This window comes from Zingiber officinale, chromosome 4A (genome assembly GCF_018446385.1).
Source record: "Zingiber officinale cultivar Zhangliang chromosome 4A, Zo_v1.1, whole genome shotgun sequence".
Taxonomy (NCBI): Eukaryota; Viridiplantae; Streptophyta; class Magnoliopsida; order Zingiberales; family Zingiberaceae; genus Zingiber; species Zingiber officinale.
In genome coordinates, this window is record NC_055992.1 from 161,560,470 (window position 1) to 161,584,223 (window position 23,754).

The 23,754-nt window shown below is 36.9% G+C and overlaps 3 protein-coding genes across 8 annotated transcripts; all 3 read right to left on the minus strand.

Annotated features, from left to right (window-relative positions):
* Nucleotides 1-4,886: 4,886 nt before the first annotated feature.
* LOC121972056 (paired amphipathic helix protein Sin3-like 3) lies at nt 4,887-19,119 on the minus strand. 4 transcript variants are annotated; one of them, XM_042523655.1, is made up of 23 exons: nt 18,719-19,119; nt 18,070-18,231; nt 17,830-17,998; nt 17,655-17,753; nt 17,404-17,574; nt 16,906-17,215; nt 16,231-16,364; nt 15,215-15,290; nt 15,112-15,126; nt 14,696-14,940; nt 14,445-14,599; nt 14,149-14,273; nt 13,755-14,009; nt 12,935-13,582; nt 12,755-12,846; nt 6,804-7,433; nt 6,633-6,733; nt 6,398-6,536; nt 6,157-6,309; nt 5,768-5,940; nt 5,589-5,700; nt 5,335-5,494; nt 4,887-5,160 (listed from the first exon to the last, which is right to left on the minus strand). In XM_042523655.1, exons 1-22 carry the CDS (start codon nt 18,760-18,762, stop codon nt 5,351-5,353), a joined length of 4,152 nt encoding a protein of 1,383 aa, XP_042379589.1. In that variant the 5' UTR covers nt 18,763-19,119; the 3' UTR covers nt 4,887-5,160; nt 5,335-5,350. The 4 variants fall into 4 exon arrangements, with proteins under 4 accessions (XP_042379589.1, XP_042379588.1, XP_042379587.1 ...); XM_042523654.1 differs by having other exon boundaries at nt 15,097-15,126; XM_042523653.1 differs by having other exon boundaries at nt 15,085-15,126.
* Nucleotides 19,120-19,616: 497 nt separating this feature from the next.
* LOC121973857 (classical arabinogalactan protein 9-like) lies at nt 19,617-20,523 on the minus strand. The gene is made up of 2 exons (XM_042525204.1): nt 19,938-20,523; nt 19,617-19,844 (listed from the first exon to the last, which is right to left on the minus strand). Exons 1-2 carry the CDS (start codon nt 20,499-20,501, stop codon nt 19,761-19,763), a joined length of 648 nt encoding a protein of 215 aa, XP_042381138.1. The 5' UTR covers nt 20,502-20,523; the 3' UTR covers nt 19,617-19,760.
* Nucleotides 20,524-21,280: 757 nt separating this feature from the next.
* On the minus strand, nt 21,281-23,527 carry LOC121973858 (probable glycosyltransferase At5g03795). Of its 3 annotated transcripts, XM_042525207.1 has the most exons (4): nt 23,206-23,527; nt 22,946-23,110; nt 22,350-22,876; nt 21,281-22,271 (listed from the first exon to the last, which is right to left on the minus strand). In XM_042525207.1, the coding sequence occupies exons 3-4, from the start codon at nt 22,683-22,685 to the stop codon at nt 21,588-21,590; spliced, it is 1,020 nt and encodes a 339-aa protein (XP_042381141.1). In that variant the 5' UTR covers nt 22,686-22,876; nt 22,946-23,110; nt 23,206-23,527; the 3' UTR covers nt 21,281-21,587. The 3 variants fall into 3 exon arrangements, with proteins under 3 accessions (XP_042381141.1, XP_042381139.1, XP_042381140.1); XM_042525205.1 differs by having other exon boundaries at nt 21,281-22,876; XM_042525206.1 differs by having other exon boundaries at nt 21,281-22,876; nt 23,202-23,527.
* Nucleotides 23,528-23,754: the final 227 nt, after the last annotated feature.

The window sequence follows — 23,754 nt, forward strand, 5'->3', positions numbered from 1 at the left end:
TGATGAAAGAGAATGATGAGAGAGAAAGTATGATGAAAGAGGAAGTGTGATGAGAAAGAATGAAGAGAGAGAATGTGTGATGAGAGAAAATGAGAAAAGATAGTGTGATAGGAGAGAGCATGATGAGAGAAGATGAGAGAGAAAATACGATATGAGAGAAAGTATGATGAGAGAGGATGAAGAGAGAGAAAATGTAATGAGAAAAAAAGAGGAAAGAGTGTGTGATGAGAGAGAAAGTATGGTGAGAGAGAAAATATGATGAGAGAGAAAGTGTGATGAGAAAAAAAAGAGAACAGTGAGTGTGATGGGAGATATTGAGAAGAGAGAAAGTATGATGAAAGAGAAAATGTGTTGAGGAAAAAAAGGAGAGAGTGTGACAAGAAAGATTGAGGAGAGAGAAAGTGTGATGAGAGTGAAAGTGTGATGAGAAAAAAAGAAAAAAAAAGAGTGTGATGAGAGAGATTGAGGAGAGAGAAAGTATGATGAGAGAGAAAGTGTAATGAGAAAAAAAGGAAGGAGAGTGTGATAGGAGAGATTAAGGAGAGAGAAAGTGTGTGATAAAATGATGAGAGAGAACAAGGAGAGAGAAGTGATATGAAAGAAAAAATAAATAAATATATTTTGATATTTGATATTAAGAGAGAAAATTTTAGTTTTAGGTCAAGGGTATTTTTGGAATAAGGAAATATTTTGATTGATGAAAATAGGGTAATGACTCATTGAAGGGGAGGTACATGGGAATGAGTCATTACCCAATTTCAAGGATTCATTCCCTTATTTGTATTCCTATTCCTATAATCCAAACATTAACAATGGCAATCAATGATTCTCATTCCCATTCCCTACTCATATTCCCTTAAACCAAACGCCCCCTAAATATTGTTTGGTTCAACATAGGTAATGCAACAAAAACTTGTTGTTTAGAAGCTTTTAATGAATAATTTAGTTTAATATTTTACTATATTACCTTTAGTTACAAAACCAACTATACATAATAATAATAATAATAATAATAATAATAATATTATTATTATTATTATTATTATTATTATTATTTAAACTCTACATTTTTCTTATTTTTATTTTTTTTTACTTTGTGTTTTTTTACTTTTTCTTTTTTACATTTTTTATTTTTTGATTTTTTTTATTTTTATTATTTTTTTATGTTTTTAAATTTTTTATTTTTTATGTATTTTAAATTTTTATTTTTTCTATTTTCTAAATTTTTTAAAATTTTTTCTATTTTCTATTTTTATTTTTTTTATTTTTTTCTATTTTTACATTTTTTTTATTTTTTATTTTTTTTACATATTTATATTTTTTTTATGTTTTTTCTTTTTTTTTCTATTTTTTTATTTTTTTAGTTTTTTAGTTTTTTTTATTTGTTTACGTTTTTCTAATTTTTTTAATGTTTTTATTTTTATGTTTTTTCTATGTTTTAAGTTTTTATCAAAGGGTATTTTTGGTAAAAAAAATTTGTTAACCTCAGAATCAAGAAAAATCTCAATTTTTCAAGGGTTTCTGATTCTGGGTTGATGCCTTTTTTTGCTGACGTATTGGGCATGGAACATTAATTGGGAATCATCGATTACCTAAACTAAACAGAGTTTTTATTGATAACCTTGAATGGATAATTAACCAAGGTTATCAAAGAAAACTCTCAACCAAACGCACCCCTAAGGTAATGGTGATGCACCCAACAAACTCACAACGAATCCTTCTTAGTTTGGATGTTCCATAATGTCCAACATAATAAATCATTGTTCTATGCATGTAAGTCCTGAATATCGTAGCCTCCTTTGTCATTAGATAAGCCAATAGTCACTCATGAGATCAGTGGATGTTTAGTAGACCAAATAAATGATCAATAAATTCTATAGAGCTTGTCAATCACCCTACTTAGAATGGGAATAATAGATAACCAATAGCATTCAAGGCATTGTAGCACTGATCGAACTAGCTCCCAGCGTCCCGCATAAAATAAAGTGTGCTTCAACCAAGAGATAATTTTCTTAGTCACTACATCAAGAAGGAATCCATAATTTGCAATCCAAAGTTTACCACAGCTAAAGAAACATCAGGTACCTAAAGAAGAAGATACCCTCTTTAAAATCCGTAATTTGTATAAACTCACCTTTGTTCTTTCATCAACACCCACCATGTACATATTGGATTTCAACGGGTTAGCTCGAAACCCTGCTTTGTCCCTAAACTCCTTCAAACAATTGGCGATCATAGAGACGGTGGATGCATCCACTCTTATAAGTATCAAAAGATCATCGGAATATGCTAAATGGGTGGCATGGGTTGCTTCATACATAGGATGGAAGTGAGAATCTTCTTGCTCTGATGCTACCTTCAATTGCTACGAGTACCTCTAGACAAAACCTGAATAACAAAGGAGAGTGTATCGTGTTGCCATAAGCCAAGCCGCCCACTAAAGAGTCATATAAGCCATCATTAAGGCTAATATAGTATGAAACCATAGTAATACATTCGTAGATCCAATCACAAAATTGTAGGGGAAAATCATGACCAACAAGAGCCTCTATAAGAAAACCTCAATCTATAATATCATAAGTCTTTTTCAAATCCATCTTGATCATGCATCGAGAAGAAATATGCTTGAGTGCGTATTTCCAAACTAACCTTTGAGCTAGATGAATGTTCTCATACTTGGACAAAAGCTGCTTATGCCAGATCCAATAAACAATCCATGACTCCCTCTAAGTGCCCCTCTAGTATTTTAGAGACCATTTTGTAGAAAATCTTACAACAATATATGGGCCAATAATCACTAATACCGGATGTATGATTGGATTTTGAAACCAATGTTATCAGTGTGTGGTTCCATTGTTTGAATAGTTACCATGTAGAAAAAGTTTCTGTACTGCATTTATGACTTCGGCACTCACTATGTCCCAAGCGAAGGTGTAGAATTTGGTATTGTATCCATTTGAACATGAGACTTTGTCCCTCCCAATGCTAAAGATCGTAGCTCGTATCTGCTCGGTGATAACCGCTTGAACTAGTATTGGCCCTGCGTTCTAGACAATTTGCAGCCTAATAGCCCCTTACCGTGCAGAGATAAAATCTGCTCATTTATGCCCAATAGCTTCCGAAAATATCCCACAAACTCTGCTGTGACCTCCCCAAGATTGATGACAATAACATTCCGCTTGTTATTACGCTAAGCTTGTGTGGCCCTCAAAGCTTCCTTCAAAATGTAATAAGGTATGACCCTTCAGGTGTAGAGACATAAAGGGAAAAATAGAAAATAACCGTAATTTTCCCCGTACAAAATTAGCATATTTGAAAATTTTGGCATATATGAAAAAATTTCACACATATGACTTTCAGCATATATGAAAATTTTAGTACAAAATATTTTGCAAATATGAAAATTTAAGCACGAGTTTTTGTTATATATGAAAATTGACACATTGATTTTTAGAATATATGAAAATTTTAGCACATGGAATTTTTCTCGTATATGAAAATTTTAGCGAATTTTTTTTCACATATATGAAAATATTTGAATATGATAAAATATGAAATTTCTAATTTTGATTTAATATTCGGGATAATCGTAAAACCCTAATTATAATAATGATTATTATTATTATTATTGAAAAAAACAAACTGTACACATGCAAATGGTTTAGGATAAGTCGACTACTACTGTTAATTCGGTAATAAAATTTGATATAATTTTAAATTTGAATATTGGTATAGTTAAATATATATTTTAGGACAAATTAATTAAAGTATCATACCAACAAAGTGGTCCCTTTTGTAGAAATTAACTTATTTTAAAATATGAAAGGTTGTGTACTTGCAATTTAATCGGCCGGTTAATACTTAACAGAATTGCAAATTTGCTTGTGGTGATAAATAGGTGATGATTATTTGGTTTTACGTATGAGCAATAAATAGGTCCAAGGAAATTTTATTATTTGATATACTAATCGGTATCTTAAGATTATCTTTATTTGAATTTATTATTATTCTTCGTGTTTTAACACTTATGTGAACTGTTTGTTTGATTTTTCAACAACCAATAATCCTACTAAATATCAATTCACTTCCTATATTTTTAAAGCCTTATTACACTTAACGTTTATTTAATCGCAGTTTAAGCATTAAGGCATAACTATTTACGCTTGGTAGAAGTTTTAAATCAATGAGTTGAACTTGACCAAAGGTTCTGGTTGCTTGAGAAACTTTGTTGAAATGATAAAATTCCAAAGAAAAATCATTAATTATTATTCATAATTAATAATTATAGTTGCATGATTAGATTGACCTATTTTCTATTTTTTTTCTCTCGGATGGATCTAATGACTAGCGCATGAGATGTTATCACTATAAAATCTAGGATTCAAATCTTGACAAAGTCAAAATAAATATCTCCCTTATGTGTTAATCACTATTTCAAAAATTATTAACCACCTGTAATTTACCTCCTTCGTGTTGACTCTGAGACGGATTGATGAAGACGAGCGTATTCACCTTTTGCTATCGTGATTAGATTGACCTATTTATTTCTTAAATAAAAAAAAGACATCTTAGATCAAACTACATTAATTAGTTATATTTTTAAAAAATATTTAAATACTTTAATAGACAAGAAACTCTTTTGTTGTTTACATTTATGATTTGTGCAATTCATCAACTTGTATCATAATTATCTATCTTTATGGTTATCGTTTCAATATCTTTATCAAAAGTAACTATTGATTGAATCATTAGCCAAAAAAAAAAAAAAAAGAGGAAAAAAAATCTATTAAAAAAATTAAGAAATGTATTGATTAGGCTAATAAAAGCTTTCCCCAAGTAAATAACAAGGCAATTGAATACATAACTTTCTAAGTGATTTTCCCTTATTGATTGTTCTAAATCCTAGTTAACTTTAACAAAAAAATTCTTTTAAAATTTTTTAAAAAAAAACAACCTAATAACTTTCTTTTTACAGCAGAGTTTCCCTTGTAAAATAGGAGTATGAACAAGATAGAAAATTAAGGATTACATATGTACAAATTTGTAATGCCAACAGCCATAGAATTATCTATGTACAATGCTGACATATGTGCCAGAAGTCCAGCAAAGAAAATTCATCATGGTTGCTGGAAAAATCAAGATCCATTTCTAATTCACCACCTGAAGGATGGAAAATTTTGAGGAAATTGAGAGGTAAATGAGCAAACTATAGTTATTTTGTAAATCTTTTGCAAAAATATGTAATTGCATTAAGATCTGTGGTCATATTCTAATAACTGGGGTAATGAAATTGAGTTGAGGAATATTTGTTTTTCTTTGTGGCTTAACTCTTACCTCATCTGGCATTGCATTAAGATCTGGACATGAAACTGGAAACAAAATTGTGGAATCGATGTGCTTTAGTGTCGTCTGCTTGTGTGGGTTCTTTGCTTGAATATCTTGTTCTCTTTCTCATTCGAAGCAATAAATCCTCAGTATCTAGCACATAAGACACCTAGGAAGAGAGGGGGAGGGGAACAAAGCTAAACTAATCACATGATTGATACAATATTAATCTAAAAATTTCAACTAAAAGCTCAATCAAGTACCTTTGATGAATTGCATGCTATCTTGCACTCCAAGCCATTGGTAACTCGAATCCCGTTCATGGCTTTGGAAGTAGCAGAATACTCGTCGCCATCCACATTTTTGCGCTTATTCCTGCAAAAATTTTTGGTAAGAACATGGAGTATGGTAAGAATTTGAGATCGTTGTTGATGATATTCACCTCCTCATGAAGACACCTTGCAATCTTTTCCTCACTGGAACGCTTGAGAGAAAGTCATTGTACAAGTAAGATGAAAAGTTGGGGTCTATTGCAACAGCAGTAACATCAGGTTTTTCATGTCCATAGTCCATAAGTTGGATTGATAGTCGGGTTACATCTGAAGATTGTGAATACTGAAAGAAGAAAGCAATTACTTAACTAGTGACAGAGTACAGGAAGATAGCAGTTGAAAGAGTAATGTTTTCGTATGTTTTTGCTCTCTAACCAAAAGGGAATGCTACAAAGGATAGTTTCACATATGACACTTAAAATTCACTTGCAAACCAACTTAAGATGAACCAAGGATGAAATTGCAAATGGAAATTTGTCAAACAAATGAAGCAACTCACACTTTCAAATCTGTATATACTTTCATCATGCAGAAGAACCCGGACATTTTCATTATAAACAACATCTGAATGCCTCCCAGCTCGCCTTGATTTTTCATACAAGTAGAGATGGAGAAGCTTATTATTCATCTCATCTGAGAGTATTGCTTGAAGCTGGAAAGAAATAAAGATGTATCTATTTTAAAACAGGAAGATGTACTATTTTGATAACCACCTATTAATATGTACAAAAAGAGAATACCTGTTTAACAACTTTATAGATTAGCTTATCCAATGTAAATAGTACATAGGACTGCGTCCCAATAATAGCACGACAATCGTCTTCAAATTTGGTATTGTCAGCAGAACCATCAAGTAGATTGAATAGAGCGCTCATAAATCTGCAAAGTGAAATATGTTAAGTCGTCGTGGATAGAAATCTTAAAAACACAAAAAGAGAGAGAGAGAGAGAGAGTGGCAGTGTTAAGTGACAGTACTTGGCATATAAATCAGGATGGTTTGTATCTTTAGAATGTCTCCATTTATTTTCAGCAGCAGATGAATTTGTCTTAGCAGAGAGTATCCTTTCATACAATATCTGCAGTGAAGATTGCATGTTAATCTACTATCTCAAAAATTAGCTAAAAGAATAATAAAGACTGTCTAACCTGATGAAGCCGAAACAACACGTACAATGAATCATTTCCATAAAATATCTTGGAAGATTTTTCGTGCTTATAATGCAATGCAGCAGGTACATGCCTAGCAAGAGGTTTCACAGTGTTCAGAAATCGTTCTGAATATGGTAATGATGTAATTTCCCCTTCAACATCATGTGCTTCAGTCATTCCTTCAGCTTCCTCTTCACTTTCAGCCTTTGGCTCTGCATCATCCTCTTCATGATCTTCATGGGAACAATCCTCACCATTACCAGATTCACTGCCGGACACATCCTCACCAGCCTCTGATGCATTTTCACTGGCCTCAGTGGATCGTTCAGGACTTTCTTCATCCTCATCATCAGCATTATTCTCACCTGCAGCATCACCACATCCAGGCGTGACTTGGTACTGTCTGCTAGTAGAAATATCTTTCTGCTTAGCAGCTGCAGTTACAGCAGCATCTTCATAAGCTACAAAATTATCCTCAAAATCTCCAGTAGGTGACAATTCACCTTCTTCTCTTTCAATCTTAGAATTCTTAACGAAAATAGAACTTTCAGTAGGCTTGAAATCTTTATTACACCCAAAACTGCCACCACAATTTGCAGATTCAATTGGCCTTGAAGAGTGTCCACCCTAGTTATTGAGTTCCAGATGAAATTATCATCTATAAGTATAACATCAAAGTTCTCTTATAAGTGTAAATATCACAAGGATTCACGCATACACATGGTTCACAAAACAAACCGTATTCTAAAAAAAGTGGTTTAGGTGGCCAAATAACAGCTACATATACAATATTTCAGGAAAGTGATGCCTACGTGTCTGCCTAAACCATAGATCTCTCCAATTTGTCCATCCTTCCAAAAATAAATATGAATCTCCATCTTACTCAGATTTGGCTATGAGTATCCAATGCTGATGCAAGTATTTGACATGGTTATTCTTAAAAAAGCAAACACAATTAATAAAATATCGAGTGTCAACTCAGAATGTCAGAGTGTTAGCATCTAAAACCGGTATAACAACAACAACAACCAAACTCTATCCCACTAGATGGGGTCGGCTATATGGATCCTTTTACGTCATTGAGCTCTATCTCCTATTATATCATTATCTATACTTAAATAAATTTTATCTTTATTGTTGCTAACCAAATCTTTTTTTGGTCTTCCTCTTCCTCGTTTGATGTGTGTGTTTATCATAGTTTTACATCGCCTAACTGGAGCATTTATTAGTAGTTAAGTACATGCTCATATCATCTTAAATGTGTCTCTCGGAGTTTTTTCTCAATAGATGTAACTCTGACTTTCTCTCTAATGCTCTCTAATTTCTTATTCTGTCCATTCTTATATGTCCACACATCCACCTTAATATCCTCATCTCTGCAACTCTCATCTTCTACTCATATGCTCAAGTCATAGCCCAACATTTAGCTTCATATAACATAGCAAGTTTAACTGCGGTTTTGTAGAATTTTTCTTTAAGTTTTACAAGTATTTTACGGTCGCATTAAACACCCGATGTTCTCCATTTCAATTATCCTGCTTGTATTATATGTAAGATATCTCTCTCAATCCTTCCATCATTTTGCAAAATGATCCTAAATATCCAAAGCTCTCGGTTCCAAACAACTCATCATCTCCAATATTAACAACTATCTCATTATTATTGGACCACGTTGGCCGGCTAGAAGGAGGGTTGAATAACCCTGTAAAAAATAAAAATAACCCTTCTCGATCTTTCGAATAAACCCTTGCATAAATAAAGTAAACAAATAAAACAGGAAAGAAGAGGCAAAGGGATTTTACTTGGTTACAACCGAGGAAGTGATTAATCCAATGAAGTTGAGGCGCACTAACTATCTCTTTCATGCGGAGAAACCTCTTACAGCATTTAAGCACATAAAATAAAGAAGCTAAACTACAAATGAAGCGCACAAGTGTTGGAAATGCTAATTGCTTGTCTGTACTCTAGCTTCTGGACCAAGGTTGTATTTATAGCCTTGGTCGAAGCGCCTGGAAGGGTTCCAGGTGCCTGGGAGGGGATAAAACTTTATCCCCGACACAACGGTCAGCGTCCACGTCATTCTGGATAGAATCAGCATTTCGGGCTTTATCCCCGACGCAACGGTCAGCGTCCACGTCATTCTGGATAGAATCAGCATTCCGGGCGCCCGGAATGGTTCCAAGCGCCCCGGACTGTTCCGGGCGCCCCGGGTGGGGAAAGTCAGCCCAAGTCTTCTGCTCCGACTCCGTTCGCCTTGGTCCGGGTCTTCCGCTCACTTGGGTGATCTCGACCATCCGGAATAAAGCTCACCCAAACCCAACTTCCGTCTTTCTCGAGCAGACTTCCGCTCCTGCTTCTCGTCCCTTGGAATCGTAACGTGCTTCCTTCTCGTCCGCCAGCGTACTCATCTGCAGCTCTTCGTTCCTCGGTCGCACTGAGCCCGTCGGCTCTCTCCCGTGCCGACCTTCTGCCTAGCTGCGTCTCTTGCTCCCCGAGCAATCTTCCACTCCGGCTTCTCGTCCCTCGGAACCAACGCACACTTCCTTCTCGTCCGTCGGGGTACTCTTCCGCGGCACCTCGTCCCTCGGACGCACTGAGCCCGTCGACTCTCTCCCCATATCGTCCTTCTCGCTAACCACGTCTTCCGCTCGACTTCCTGTGCTCCTAAGTTCCTGCACCCTTAGACACAGGGTTAAAACACCACAGGACCTAACTTGTTGATTACATCAAAACAACCTTGGGGATCCAACAATTATGTCTAATATTATTAAACTTAAATTCCATATATTCTATCATTATTCTACTATACCTAAAACCTTTCCTTTATAGTATTTCCCGCCAAGATTCTAATTTAGCATTTACTCCTTCACATGTTTCATTTACCAAAATAATATTATCTGCCAACAAAATGCACCACGATACTGTGTCTTGAACGTGTGCAATGAGTTCATCCATAATTAGTGTAAAAAGTTAGGGACTTAGAACTGATCTTTGATGTAATTCTATCTTTATTAGAAATACTTCAGTTACTCCGCTCTTTACTCTAGTCGTTACATCTTCGTATATATCCTCAATTAGTTCCATATATGTTACGCTAACACCTCTCTTTTCTAAAATTCTCCATATATTTTCTCTTAGGACTTTATCATAAGTTTTTTTCCAAGTCAATGAATACCATGTGTAGATCTTATTTTTACTCCTGATATTTTTCAATTAATTGTCTAAGAAGATGTATAATTTTTATTATCGACCTTCCAGGCATTAACCCAAATTGATTTTCGATCACCGTAGTCTCCTTAATCTTTTTTCTATTACTTTTTTCCAAAATTTCATGGTATGACTCATTAGTTTAATACCCCTATAATTTGCACAATTTTATACCCCTTCTTATATAAGGGAACTAGAGTATTTGTCCTCATCAGATATTTTTTTCATTTTCAATATTATATTAAATAATTTTATAAGTTATTCAATACTTTATTTCCCTAAGCACTTCCATACCTCCATCGGAATATCATATGGTCCAACAACTTTTTCATTCTGCATCCCATTTAAAGCTTGTTTTACTTTTGAAATTTGAATTCTACGATAAAAATTTAAATTTCTATGTTCATTTGACTTACTTAAATTACCTAAGTTAAGTTGATCGCCTAAACCTTCATTAAAAAGTTAATGAAACCATCTCTTCCACTGTTCTTTTATTTCTCCATCGTTTACTAGTACCTTATTACATTCATCTTTAATACATTTTATTTGGATAAGATCTCTTGTTTTCCTTTCTCTCACTTTAGCTATTTTATAAATATCTCTTTCGCCTTCTTTTGTATCCAATTTTTGATATAATCGTTCTAAAGTTTCATTCTTTACTTCATTCACTACTCTCTTAGCTTCTTTCTTGGCTATTGTATATTTTCTTAAGTTTTTCCGTTCTTACAAATATATAATTCCTTATAATCTATTTGCTTTTCTTTCACTTTCTCTTGTACTTTCTCATTCCACCACCAAGATTCCTTACTTAATGATGCATGCCCCTTTAACTCACCGAGTACACTCTTAGCTATTATTTTCAATTTTGATACCATCCTATCCAATGTTGTATTAGAATCACTGTATATTTTATCTAATATTTGTACTTTTACCTTCTCTTTAAATATACTTTGCTTCCCATCCCTCATTTTTCACTTCAACGTGCTCATTTAGATCACCTCCTATTAAAATCATTTTATTAATGTTTTGTAATATTTCATCTAAGTCGTCCTAAAACCTTGATTTGGTAGCTTTATCTAATCCTACTTGCGGTGCATATACGCTAATTATGTTCATAGTTTCTTTCGCCACTATTATCTTAAAGACTATAATTCTATCATCTTTTCTAACTACTCCTATAACTTTATCTTTTAATGAACTATCTACAACAATATCCACTTCATTTCTTGCTTTACTCTTTCTTGTAAACCATAATTTAAAATCCAGTATGGAGGGAAAATATAAAAATAGTCTAAGTATCAGGAATCACTTAGGTTAATCAATATGGATTTCTATAATAAATTGACCATAGATTGGTATTTAATTTTATTATGTGGAATTATAAACGGCAATAAATTATGTAGGATTATAGATGCATCATTGAAATATTATATTTCATTACAGTTGGTTGTGTTATGCATTTTTATCAATATAATAATTTAAAATATTTCTTAATATGGACAGGATGTACTTCCACATGCCTTCCACATGCATAATGGAGTACATGCAAAGAATTTAATTTATTTTGAATGCCATGATAAATTTACAGAACGTCAACGGGAAAAACTTGTAAGTCAAATGTTGACAGTTCCTGCAGGTGTTTTCAAAAGAACAGAATCCATATATATATTGAAGAACAATAGATTTGTTATTTGGTCCAAGAACCTCATTTTATTGAACAAAATAGCTGACAGATTGACCAATGTGATATATCATCTAAAGGCAAAACTAAGCAAAAGCTATTTGTTTCAGATTTCGGGTAGATCTGAAATTCCCACAATGGCTGACAACTATAACATGCTAAAAAAAACAAAAATCAAATCCTTAGGTGTCTGTATCAACTTTCCAATGAAGACTACAGAGATATTGTCAAATAAATAAAAAGAGTTAAATTAATTAAAGCATTTATTCTTTTTCCTTCTTGCAAAAGGATCCTTAATTTATAAAAGGAATTATTCAGACAACAAAGAAAGAACCCATATGTTATATGCCAGAATTTTACAGCAATTGAGATGTATTAGCATAAAGGGGTGAGTTTGCAAGGGTAAATGTCTGCACTTGCAAAAGAGATGGGGATTCAGAGAAAAGAGCTATGCATGGATGAGAGAAAAGTCTAAAGGACATTAGCACTTTCCAAAAATAAGGTGGCATGCAAACTAAGGAAATGGCGATTAAAGAGTTATGATGTTGAATAAGATACCCAAAGAAAGCTCATTAGAAGCAAAATAGGAAATACTTTATAACAAGAAAAAAGATCTATTGTTCTGTATTAATATTTGCAAATATTTTTCCATGGCATAGACCTAATGAAGAACAGAAATAGACCCTTACAATGACAGTTTCACAACTATGCATTCCTGTTCTATTCTTACATAGTTTTACCAAAACATAACAGAACAGTCAATGAGCTACCATTGAACAATATTGGTATTTATCAGCTTTTAGTAACTCTTATCGATACTCTGCGTTGAAAATTAGTGCAACAAATTGAGTAACCTTTGTGTCTTCCAATTAAGATAGGATAACCATTAATGTTAAATTCCACAATGTGAATCTGCTAACTCAGCTGAAAGGTTTCATACTGCACCAGTTGAGTGACAACAGGCATATGACCTTGGCAAAACATGGAGCATACTGCCCTATTCTTGTAGCACAGTGCCATATATTTGGACTCAAACAAGCACAAAAAAACAAACTTATACCTCTGACGAAGGTAAAGTTTCACTGGTTGAACGAGGTTCACCTTGTAGCTCTGTTCCAACATTGACAGTTCTCAAAGATGCACCAGTACTCCCTTCCAAATACAAAACAGAAAATAAGAAAAAGGTAGACAAAATGAAATGTTTAAAACAAACTTTGGTCACTGCAAGTAGCACTTATACCTGTTATATTTTCTGGATTTGTTTGAGTGTCGACTTCCTCGACAGTGCTTGCAACATTGTTACCATCCGGCAACTCTTCTGCATGCACAGTTGCTGGAGAAATTTCATCAACAATAGGAGCACTAGCCTGCACAATTCCTTGATGTGGATCATTGATAAGATTTTCACCATGCCAAATGGCACAATCTACATCATAAGAATGATTTTCAGCAGCGATCACTTCTCCATTTACTAAGCCGACCTTGCTTGAACCTGCTTGTTCGTGTAGAATATTATTTTGAGTTTTATTTTGCTTAATTACTCCAGGACTCCCATTGCTTTCAGCCAATTCTCTGATGCCGGTTTTGACAAAACTCTTTGAGTCTATATCTTGTCCATCTCGTACACCTTGATTTCGACTTGGAACACCCAACAGGGACTCCAAAACAGTACTCCATAACCTCATGACTTTGTCCAACTGGTCCGAAGATGTGCACACTTCTCCACTTGAATATTTTATGATTCGATATAAATCCTCATGGACATCTACATCTATATACTTAAATTCCATATTGGGAATAATCGGGTGCTTATTTTTAACAGAAACAGCAAGAAGAACATCCTCCTCCTTCATCTTATCATTTATTTCTTTAATCTCAGCCAGCAAAGCTGTTCAAGCAATAAAACAAATGCATTAACAAGATTGAAGAAAAAGAAAGACAAAATGATATAGAAGGTTTACATGTATGTTATCACTTCAATGAGGTATGAGACTCCTCTGAATGAAATATTTCTTAAAATACTCAAAAAATAACCATTAAAAGAAAAAATGATTACATACTTTTTGTGCTCAAGTTCTTTGAATCCTGTTGCTTGAAATAGAAACTGCGATGATCAAGTGACTTGTGATAATTCTTGGCATATATTTCTGACCAAACTTTATTGAAATCTGAACGGCACCTAGACCATTCTTCTTGCTTTTGCTTCAGACGAGTTAATATGACTGGCAATGCAAGACTAGCATTTCTCTGAAGCACATCCATGACATCAAGACCATGGTCTCCATATAACCGTTCGATACATCTCAAATTTAGAGCTAGTTAAGAGGGAAAAAAAGACAGATTCAGATCAATGAAAAAAGAAGCATGTAGTTAAAGTAATGCAGTAAAATGATTAAATGAAACTTCAGCCACTTTATAACAGGTAACATATCCACAAAATTGTAACATACTAACATGTAAGATTTTCTTCACTGTGCATAGGATTATCTGATTTGGCAGGATCATGCATTATTTCCAGCAATTCCTCAACACGTTCAGTTGTTGCATTCACTGATTCCAATAGCATATCCATCTCAAATCTGCATGTGCATCATAATTCATAAAGAAAATGAAAGTCAATGAAAGACCAAGTGCAGAATTAAGAAGGTGCAAAGAACAAATATAGTCATAGTAGCAAGCCATCGTTTATAATTACAAAAGAGTAACTGAGATAAAGGAGAAACTAACTTGGAAAGGATTTAAGTCAGTACCTATCATCTTCACATCTAAATAAGCTTTCTTCATATTGATTTTTTCGCATGTGTTTGAAAGAATAATCCTCACTTCCAGAAGTCACCGACACCCAATGATCATTTAGTACAGATTCTCCAAGTTCAGTTCTGTGGCTAGTAGGGGGTATAAGATACTGGCAAGCAATAAATCAAAGTATTCAACAATAATTTAAAATGAACTCATTTATAAACTGCATAAATAAAAACACAGTATTCAATATAAAAATTACATTTTTGGGAAGAAGGCGGTAACTTGGAGTACATCGTTGACAATTTGAGAAGTCTAGCTCTGAAATTGGTTTCCATAAATTATATTTTTCTTTGTTTGAGCATAGAGTAGCCTTGTGTGAGATGCCTTTATCAACTCTTTCTCTTTCAGCGTGTCTCTCGTTTTCATGATCTTTCTCTCGTTCAACAAATTCACGATCCCTTTCTTTGTCTCTATTCTCCATTTTAGCTGGTCTACCCATATGCCCTTCATTGCACACATATAATTTAGAAACAATAATAAACTGAAAGAAAAACATATACTCGAAAGTCCTGAATTTGGGTGGACATAAAAATGTTCTTCAGCAAAAGAAAGAAAATAATTTCAATAGACACTAGAAAGAAATAAGACCTTTAGACATACTTTTGTTGAACACACCTTCTAGAAATCCATCTGCAGGAAATTACCAGAATATCTTGAGAAAAAACACACACTAAATAGCTAGATGACTGGAATTCGAATGATGTATAGGCAGGGATACCTATATTCTCACAATGTGCTAAAAATTCATTAAAACCTTCCATGAGATCCTGATACTTTCCTAGGATGTCAGTTACCTGTAACAAGCATTAAGTTTTAAGATATGAATTACTGTATTTTTCAAGTGCTAAGGGTCGTTGGAGAAAACAACAAACATATATATAATATTGGCAAGCATGTCAAGCATAATAGGATAGTCATAAAATAAAATTATTGTCCTTCCAAAAATTTATCATTATATTATTTATTTTCATTCTTTAGCAAAAAAAAATTGAGACATATGTATCTATTTTTGTGTATATGCACAGCATGATACACATTTTTGTACAACATAAAAGTTAACCGAAGTCAGTTACTAGAGAGGCGCCTGTATTTGGAACAACAAAATAATTTATTTGCCATGTACTAGATTCTCTCTTTACTGGATTAGCTACAATGAGCTTCAAAAAACAAGCTAGAATTTGAAGTATAACATACAGGATGGTGCACATATGATGCTAATTGTTTGCTAAGAGATCTTTCAAATACAAACATCTTTTGTGAACTAAATATGCCAATACAATGGACAAGTGGTGCAGCCATTATACAGTGATGACAGTAATTCTGGAGATGGTACAAACTGTGGCTATAAAAAGAGAGTTATTAGGAGAATATCGGGATAGGTAGACATCAAATAGATTAAAGTGATCTCTACCCCAACAACCATTAATTGCCCTCCACAGACTGGGCCATACAATATTTCTATGTTGGGTAAAATTTGTAATTTATCTGCTTAAAGCATTGAGATGACAAGTATATATTATAGTCTCTAGTTATTTTATGCACTGTATTATTTTAAGAAGCCATTTTTAAGAGCCAACCGTGATAACAAGTAGTTTAAATATTAAAAACTAAGAGAGAGACATAGGTTACAGCAATTGACAGAGTATTACAAAATCAAAATTGTTGAATGTCTAAGGCATTCTGATACTGGCATCGAGACCATACATATTGTTACTTCCAAAATCAACTACTTACCAGATTCTTTAGTTCCGTTCTAGTTACTATTTCTTGGCTGTATATGTGAAGGCATTTCAAAAATTCCTGGTAGGTGTCAGGATGCAACTTTTCCTTCACTTTTTCACAGAAATTAAATTCTTGATTATATACACCTGCCACATGTTACATAGACATATAATTAGACAAGTGTAAGATATCCAACTAATTGAAAAAATAATCAAGTGATTTTAGTAAGCACAATAAAGTCTCATTATACCATTGACCTAATAGTAAGGCATTGGTCAGGTAGCATCTTTAACTCAAATGAAATCCAACCTGGTCACTTTTTCTTTCAAATTCAGGCCTAATCAAGCCAGACTTAACCAAAATTAAGCAAATGGACTATGACATCAAAGCACACACTCAAATCTCAGTTCCATCCAGAGAGGCATGTTACCTACTAAACTACATTATTTCAATTTTCATTGAGACAATAATGAGTGAAACAGAATTTACACTCCATAATAATCTACAAGTGAATTAAACAACAAATGTCTGAAGAATAAGAATCAAGCATGGTTAATCACATGGCACTGCTCACGGATGTCGAAGATAGAAAAACAATAACATTGCGTAACAAGGTAAAATATAAAAGCATAAGAAAATTAACCAAATTAAATATCCCAATCAACAGACCAGCAATGTGAGACTTACTCTTCAAAGCATTTTTATCATCAAATGTTGAAGACGAAATGCTATACAGGATAGGGCCATCAGCTCCTTGTTGCATCAGTTCAGCAGTAGAGTCATCAGCTTTTTGAGAAGAAAGTTTATGCTTATGCTGTGTGTTATCTAAATCACCACTATCCAGCTCCAAATCCTCGTCTCGTTCATGATTTTTCCTGTCACTATCTTCCTTCCTGTCCTTTTCCCTATCTCGACGTCTTCTCTTTCTATCATGCTCTGTATCAGAACGATCCACACTAAAGTCACGGTCAACATGTGCTGCATGAGTCCTGTCCCTCTAGAAACCAAGATGAACTTAATTTAGTATAAAAATTGATGTGGACAAAATTAATATCTTTCTTAGAAAAACGTGCACATGCACCAAAAGTGCAAGTGTTAATTAATATACAAAAGGAAACACTTAAAAAAAATACTTCCAGAAATCAATAATTCAACTGGATAGGAATTTGTGATGAATGCAGGTACCTTATCCACATGAACATGCCTTAATGTAGGCATCATATAGCTCCTGTCATCCCGACGTGAAAAAGTTCGACCACTATATCCATGATGCAATGCATATGTTGCTGACGCATCAGGCAAAAAATGTGTGAATTCCTCAAGCAAATCTTGATGATTTTGAAAAAGGGCAGCTACCTGGTAACATATTTAATCAACATGTTCAAATCACACTTGGTTGTAGATACAAAATACAACACTAACTACCAGAATAATACCTCTTCATGAACCTCATGGATTGACTTGTTATCCCTACGGTACATATTCAGGATATCTAAGAATGACTTATAAACATGTTCATCATTCTCGAAACGATTCTGCAATAGAAGAAATGCATCAAGGTGGGTGGCTCAATAATTATAATTCTAGAATAACCTTTTATTGTATATGTACCTTGATTTTATTAACAAAATCAATTGCCTCCTCAAACTCAATTGGTTTCTTTTCTTCTGGTAGCTTAATCTCATATCCCTTTGGCAAGAAGGTGTTAAACCCCAAGATTAGATCCCGATGCCCCTTAAATAACTCCTTCACCCTCATAATAACTCCATTTGTATCGATCCTGCAAGGGTCCATAGTAAAATACGCATATATACATAAGCATGTCATTAAACCATAGGATAAATAGCAGACCTCTGGCTCTTGAAGTCCTTCATGACCTCAAGAAACTCATCGTATTTTTCTCTTTTGTCGTGAAATATATCCTTCACGGCCTTCAGATAGGCTAGGGCATCATTGGTCGTAAGCTTGGGAGCAGTGCTATTAGCTGCTGGCGCCATATGGGTTTGCCCAGACCTGTGGGAAAACATCAAAATCATTTCAACTCTAGCAGATTGAAGCCCACATCATAGTATCATACCATTCCTAACTCATAAGTGGCAATGACTGAAGGCAAGGAAAGTACAGGAAGCAATAACTAAAATGGAAGTGAAAGATTTATGTTCTTCCACCTTTCACGATCCACACAAATTTATGCCTATGGATTGCCAAATCCGAACAGAAATCGTGAAAGGATGGTCGTCCAAGAGACATTTATCATAACAAAATGATCAAGGTCCAAATAAACCTACTTGCACAGGAAAAATACTCATTTTTTCCTGCGTATCCTACTTTCTCAGAGAACAAAGATCTAAAAAATTGAATTCCGCAGTTCAAAAAAAAATACAGAAAAATTGAAATCAGCCGACAAGACCAACCAACCAAACGACGAACAAACTAGACTTAATCTCAAGAAAACAAATCGCTCACAAGTTAATGATATGTAGAACTGGAAGAAACTCACGGATCCGCTCGGGAAACGTTAGGTCGTTTCAGTTGCGAACCCATAAAAGCCTCCTTCCCCGGCCCTTTCACAAAGCGAAGAAAGTAGCACGCTTACAAAAATCCCCCTTCCTCTCTACCCTAATGTGTCGATAAGTCAACAATCGAACCCGCAACCAACGCGATCCTCGATCTTCCTCCTCTGGCGCCTCCAATTACGATAGAACCGATGACAGAGCAGGAATTCGAGGGGATCAAGCCTCGATGCGAAGAGAGGCCGCACGAGAAGAGAATCCAGCGCCGTGCAACCCAGAAAGGAGAGACAGAGAGGGCGACGATCTCTTCGTCGTCGCTGACAACCGACGGAGAACGAGGAGAAGAGGAGCGAGCGGGGAAGCAGAGAGGGCTCGAAACTAAAACAACGTAGAGAAGAGAAGAGGTGAGAGCTCCCTTATATGTTACAGGAATCATCGGAACTACCTCGGATCCGAAACCTGCTTACCATGACCGTTGAATAGTAAATGGACGGTGATAGCGTGAGCCAATTTACCGTCGGTAGCTTGCTTTCTGGTACGACAAAACCGAGTGCGGTAACCGTACCGTGCCTTTAGTATTTAGAACAGGGAAACGAATTTGTATTTCCTTTTATCTAAATGATTTTTTTCCTTTTTTAAAAAAAAATAATGTGTGGATTTGTCCTCCAATTTTCAATATTTAATCTCAAATATTTCACAAGTTAATTTCAAAATTAACTCGTAAATCATAAATATTTCCCAAATTATTATTCACAAGTGTTAATTTATATTTACCATCACCAATTTTTAGTGGATAATCTCTTTATTTTTTTAGTAACTTTTAATTTCTCTTCTTCCGACTAAATAAAGCTCAATGAAAATAAATAAAATTAGAGATCCATCTAATAAAAAGAAAATATTAATTTCCTCATTACAGAAACAAAGCAACAACAAGCATCTCTCATTCCAGACGTTTTAATCAAAAAACAATTGTGCGCATATATATATATATATTAAAAATAATCTTTATTTATTTATTTGGAGCCTCGATTAATAAAATTGCATGAAAATATAAAAAATAGTCAGCGTAATCCTCGCCCACCGTTCCACTTCAGATTTCACGCCGTTTCCACTCTGGAAAATGGAAAGAAAAAATAAATTAAATAATTTTTAATATCATAAAGAATTAGATCGTATTTTAAATTAATTATAATTTTGATTTCTCACCAAATCAAAAGGTTCCGGCGCCGGGCTGACGACGTCCGCCTCCGGCGGCGACGGCGAGGTCGGGTCCGGCGGGCTTAGCTCCGCCGGGGCCGGCGCCTTCGCGTGCTTCTTCTTCTTGTGCCTCCTACGGTGCTTCCTCTTGCTCTTCGACGGTGCGGAAGCGGGAGGTATCACGGCCGGCGAAAGCGCCGGCGGCGAAGGCACGGCTGGAGCCAGCGCAGGCGCTTGCGCCGGCGGGGGAGTTACTGGAGGCGGAGAAACTAGCGGCGCCGGCGACGCAGGTGCTGGCGGCAACGCCGGAGGAGGTGTGGCAGGTGGCGGCGGAAGCACTGGCGGAGGCGTCACTGGCGGAGGCGTCACTGGCGGGGGCGTCACTGGAGGGGGCGTCACTGGCGGCGGAGTTAGTGGCGGCGGGGCGGCTTGGACGGGGGAAGATGGAGCCACAGAGGGGGTCGTAGAGGCCTTGGGGGGCGGTTGCCGGGACGGCCCGGCCGTGGGAGCTTGCGCGCCGGCGACGCGGATTCCAGCAAGCGCTATGAAACAGAGGCACCACAAGGCATCCATTCTTGCAGTGCCAATTAGCGTCTCGGATGGAGAGGTCCATGAGGAATTGAGCGATAAATAAGGCCAAAAGTTTGCACTTCAAGTAAGGTGGTTGGTTGGATGCTTCGAGGATAAATTTCAGGGACACTCCAACAACTTCAACACATTTCTCTCTTACACCATCCATGTCAGTCCCGTCTTAGATTGTCGAAAGCATAGTTCATAGTTGCCCCAGGCTGACGTAATTAATATCTATATATTAGTATTTTTTAGGATCAATTCTTAATTAATGTAAAATATTTTATTATATTTTATTGGATGTTTATTTTTTTTTAAGGATCAGTTGAATTACTCCTACACTGCTACACATATCTTACTGTAGAGCCAACCTTTCACATGTAAAATGTTATCCTATTAGGACAAAATGTCTCTTATGATTTAACTGTATGTATCTTATCGTGTGATTGATGATGTTAGGGCATTTAGGGTGAGTGATATTATTTTTTTCTCCAATGACCTTATACATAATTGATTTAGGGTCAGGTTTGTATCAATAGGACCTATAGTCCTAAACAAAAATCACAAAATAACATGGTTTAAAAGCCAACAATGCACCCGTAACAAACAATGTATAGAATCATTGTAGCGTAAGATCGTACTGATTCTACTGATCCTACGTGATATATTCGGCTCTAATTCCACTGTAAAAGAAGATCTCAAACGATCGAGGAGCAATTTGGTACTTCCAGATAGGAGTATGCAATTCTATAATCCAAATCACAATTCTGCAATGCCTCTAATATGATTATACGAGCCATAAATCACTACACAGAGATGAGCCTAACCAAAAACAACTAAACGTAACCCTATCAAAGTCAAATTTATGGTAACATCATCAATGTCAATCTCGTCTTAAGTTGTAGAAAAAAAAGTGTCAACTAATGTTTTGTGACCTAATTGGAGTCTATGTCCGCACCTTAAACATTGTTCAGGATTAATTGAAAAAAAAAATAACTGATCCAACGTCAACATTCGTGGTGGGATATCAAATCATCAGCTTCTCGAGGATCGATTTTTACTCTAAAAATTGATTAAATAAACAATCTGTTAAGCTTTCGTGTTCATCTGGTTCAATCTGTTGAACCAAACGGAGTGCAGGATCATGTGGAAGAGATCGTACTTGACTGGTTTGGAGTTCCACAAGAAATGCCTCTGCAACTTCTTCACGTTGCTTTGCATCCTCTTGTACCGCCTCTCGCTGATCCCCTTCAGGATCTTCTTCAGGTTCGGGATATCCTTCTCCGGCACCACCACGGAGAACGCGGTCCAGTCCAGCAGCTCCTCGAACGGCAGCACGAAGTTGTCGGCGATGATCACCGGCACGCACTCGTAGTGGATGGCCTCCACGATCCTGGGGCTGTTCACCTCGTAGCCCATGGGGCAGATGCAGAACCGGCTCGACTTCATGTGCTCGACGTAGGACATCCGCCGGGCGACGGCCGCGGGGAGCTTCTCGTAGATCTTCATGTCGCTGTCCTTGCCCTTCCACTGCTGGACGAGGACCGGCCGGACGCGGCCGTGCATCTGGCCGGCGAAGAAGGCGAAGATGTTCCGCCGTGACGCCGGCCTCCCCCCGACGTCCTTGTGCAGATCCTTGGGCGTCTTCACGTACGTCTCCGGCAGAGCAACGTCCTTCCCGCGCAGGAAGATCCCCTCGGAGACGTCCGCATTGCACACCACTTTGATCGCGTTCCTCCGGAGTTCCTCGTGGAGCTTTGTGGTGTAGGTTCCCTGAAGCAAGAGCAACAGCCGGAAGATCATCGGAAAAGTAATCCCTCGACGTCTAATTAAGGGGAGAAATCGAGGTACCCAATCGTGGCAAGCGACGAGGAAATGGTCTGAGCCCTTTGTCCTGTTCCAGAAGGGGAACTTGGCGGCGATCAAGTTGACGTAGTCCCTCAAGAAGATCGACAATGGCTGCATGGAGTGAGAATCGGGGACGTAGAGATGGGTTCTGAGCTGGCGCGAACTGTAGGGAAGGTAGAAAAGGTGAGCCTTGTCTGGATCATGCACCACGAATTGCTTGTTCTCCTCTAACTGTTTCATGAACCATCCTTCGGAGGCGTAGATGCCGGTCAGTTCAGGCGTGTGGCACAGAGGCTTTTCTCCTTCCTTGTAGACGTAGACCTTCAAGATCTTCTCCATGAGCTCGTAGCTCCTGCAATGATCAACGACGTGAAGGGTTGCCCTTTAACTAGAGGAGAGGTGATAATTTCTTCTTCTCGCCTTTTGAAAGCAGAGACGTTCAAGAACAATGGAGCGTGGAGATCGGAGTCGTTCGGAAGAGGAGGAGCGCGTGCGATCTGTTCCTTCGCGTCGAGAAGCTGGAGATCTGTCTGGATTGCTATAAGAAATCAATCATTGCACACGCAAAATAAAAACTTTTAGATGTTCGAATCTTCTACCTCGCTCCAGAGTGATGGGAGAGAAGGCGCGGGAGCAGGAGATATCTCCATTGAAGCAGGAACAGGAGCAGGAACAGGAGGATTCTCAATTGGAGCAGGAGCAGGGGAACTAGTAGAAGGCGGCTTATGGACGATGGAAACAGAGGAAGAATCGGAACTTGCAGGCTAACACAGATCAAATAGCGAGAGATCAATATCCAGAAGCAAAAAAGATTCGATCTTTGTATCCATGGAAGAAGCGAGGAGCTTTAATTACCTACCCCGTAAGCCCACAAAGGCGCAACCTTTACGCCACCGGAGGGCTCCACGGCAGCCGGCGTCGTCACCGGTGGACGCGCCGACGCAGAGGATATCGAGGAGGAGGAATAAATGGAGAACCATGCGGGGGCGCTAGTGGAGGTGGAGAACGAAGCGAGGAGCACGGCGGCTGACGCCGCGAGGGCGACGAAGACGAGCACCGCCCGCCAACCGCCGCCGCTGACGAGGCGGAGGACGGACTTTTCGAGCACAGTGTCGACGGCCATTGGATGCGGCGGAGGGAGACCAAGACGAAGAGGGAGAGGAAGAGGAAGAGACGCAGGAACGCGGCGGAGGTGGAGATCAATTATATGGAGAGCGAGCGAAGGCGAGAAAGGAAGGCGCGCGAGAGTGACGACCGACGAGTCATCGGGAAGCCGCTGGTAATTTTATGTGACTTTAATACCCCTAAAAACGCTAATAATTACCCTGTGCCAAAGGGTATGTTTCGTAATTATTGTTGACTCCTAGGGCTAATTATTGGGGAGGAAGCATCCTCGAATGGTAACCAA

Excerpts from the sequence above, each read along its gene's own strand:
- LOC121972056 (XM_042523653.1), bottom strand. The coding sequence starts at position 18,762 with ATGGGTTCGCAACTGAAACGACCTAACGTTTCCCGAGCGGATCC. Across the intron at positions 16,365-16,905 it reads TGATAAAAATGCTTTGAAGA|GTGTATATAATCAAGAATTT; the intron begins GTAAGTCTCACA and ends AACATGTGGCAG. Across the intron at positions 7,434-12,754 it reads AAACTTTACCTTCGTCAGAG|GGTGGACACTCTTCAAGGCC; the intron begins GTATAAGTTTGT and ends CTCAATAACTAG.
- LOC121973857 (XM_042525204.1), bottom strand. The coding sequence starts at position 20,501 with ATGGATGCCTTGTGGTGCCTCTGTTTCATAGCGCTTGCTGGAATCCGC. Across the intron at positions 19,845-19,937 it reads CGCCGGAACCTTTTGATTTG|AGTGGAAACGGCGTGAAATC; the intron begins GTGAGAAATCAA and ends TCCATTTTCCAG.
- LOC121973858 (XM_042525205.1), bottom strand. The coding sequence starts at position 22,685 with ATGGAGAAGATCTTGAAGGTCTACGTCTACAAGGAAGGAGAAAAGCCT.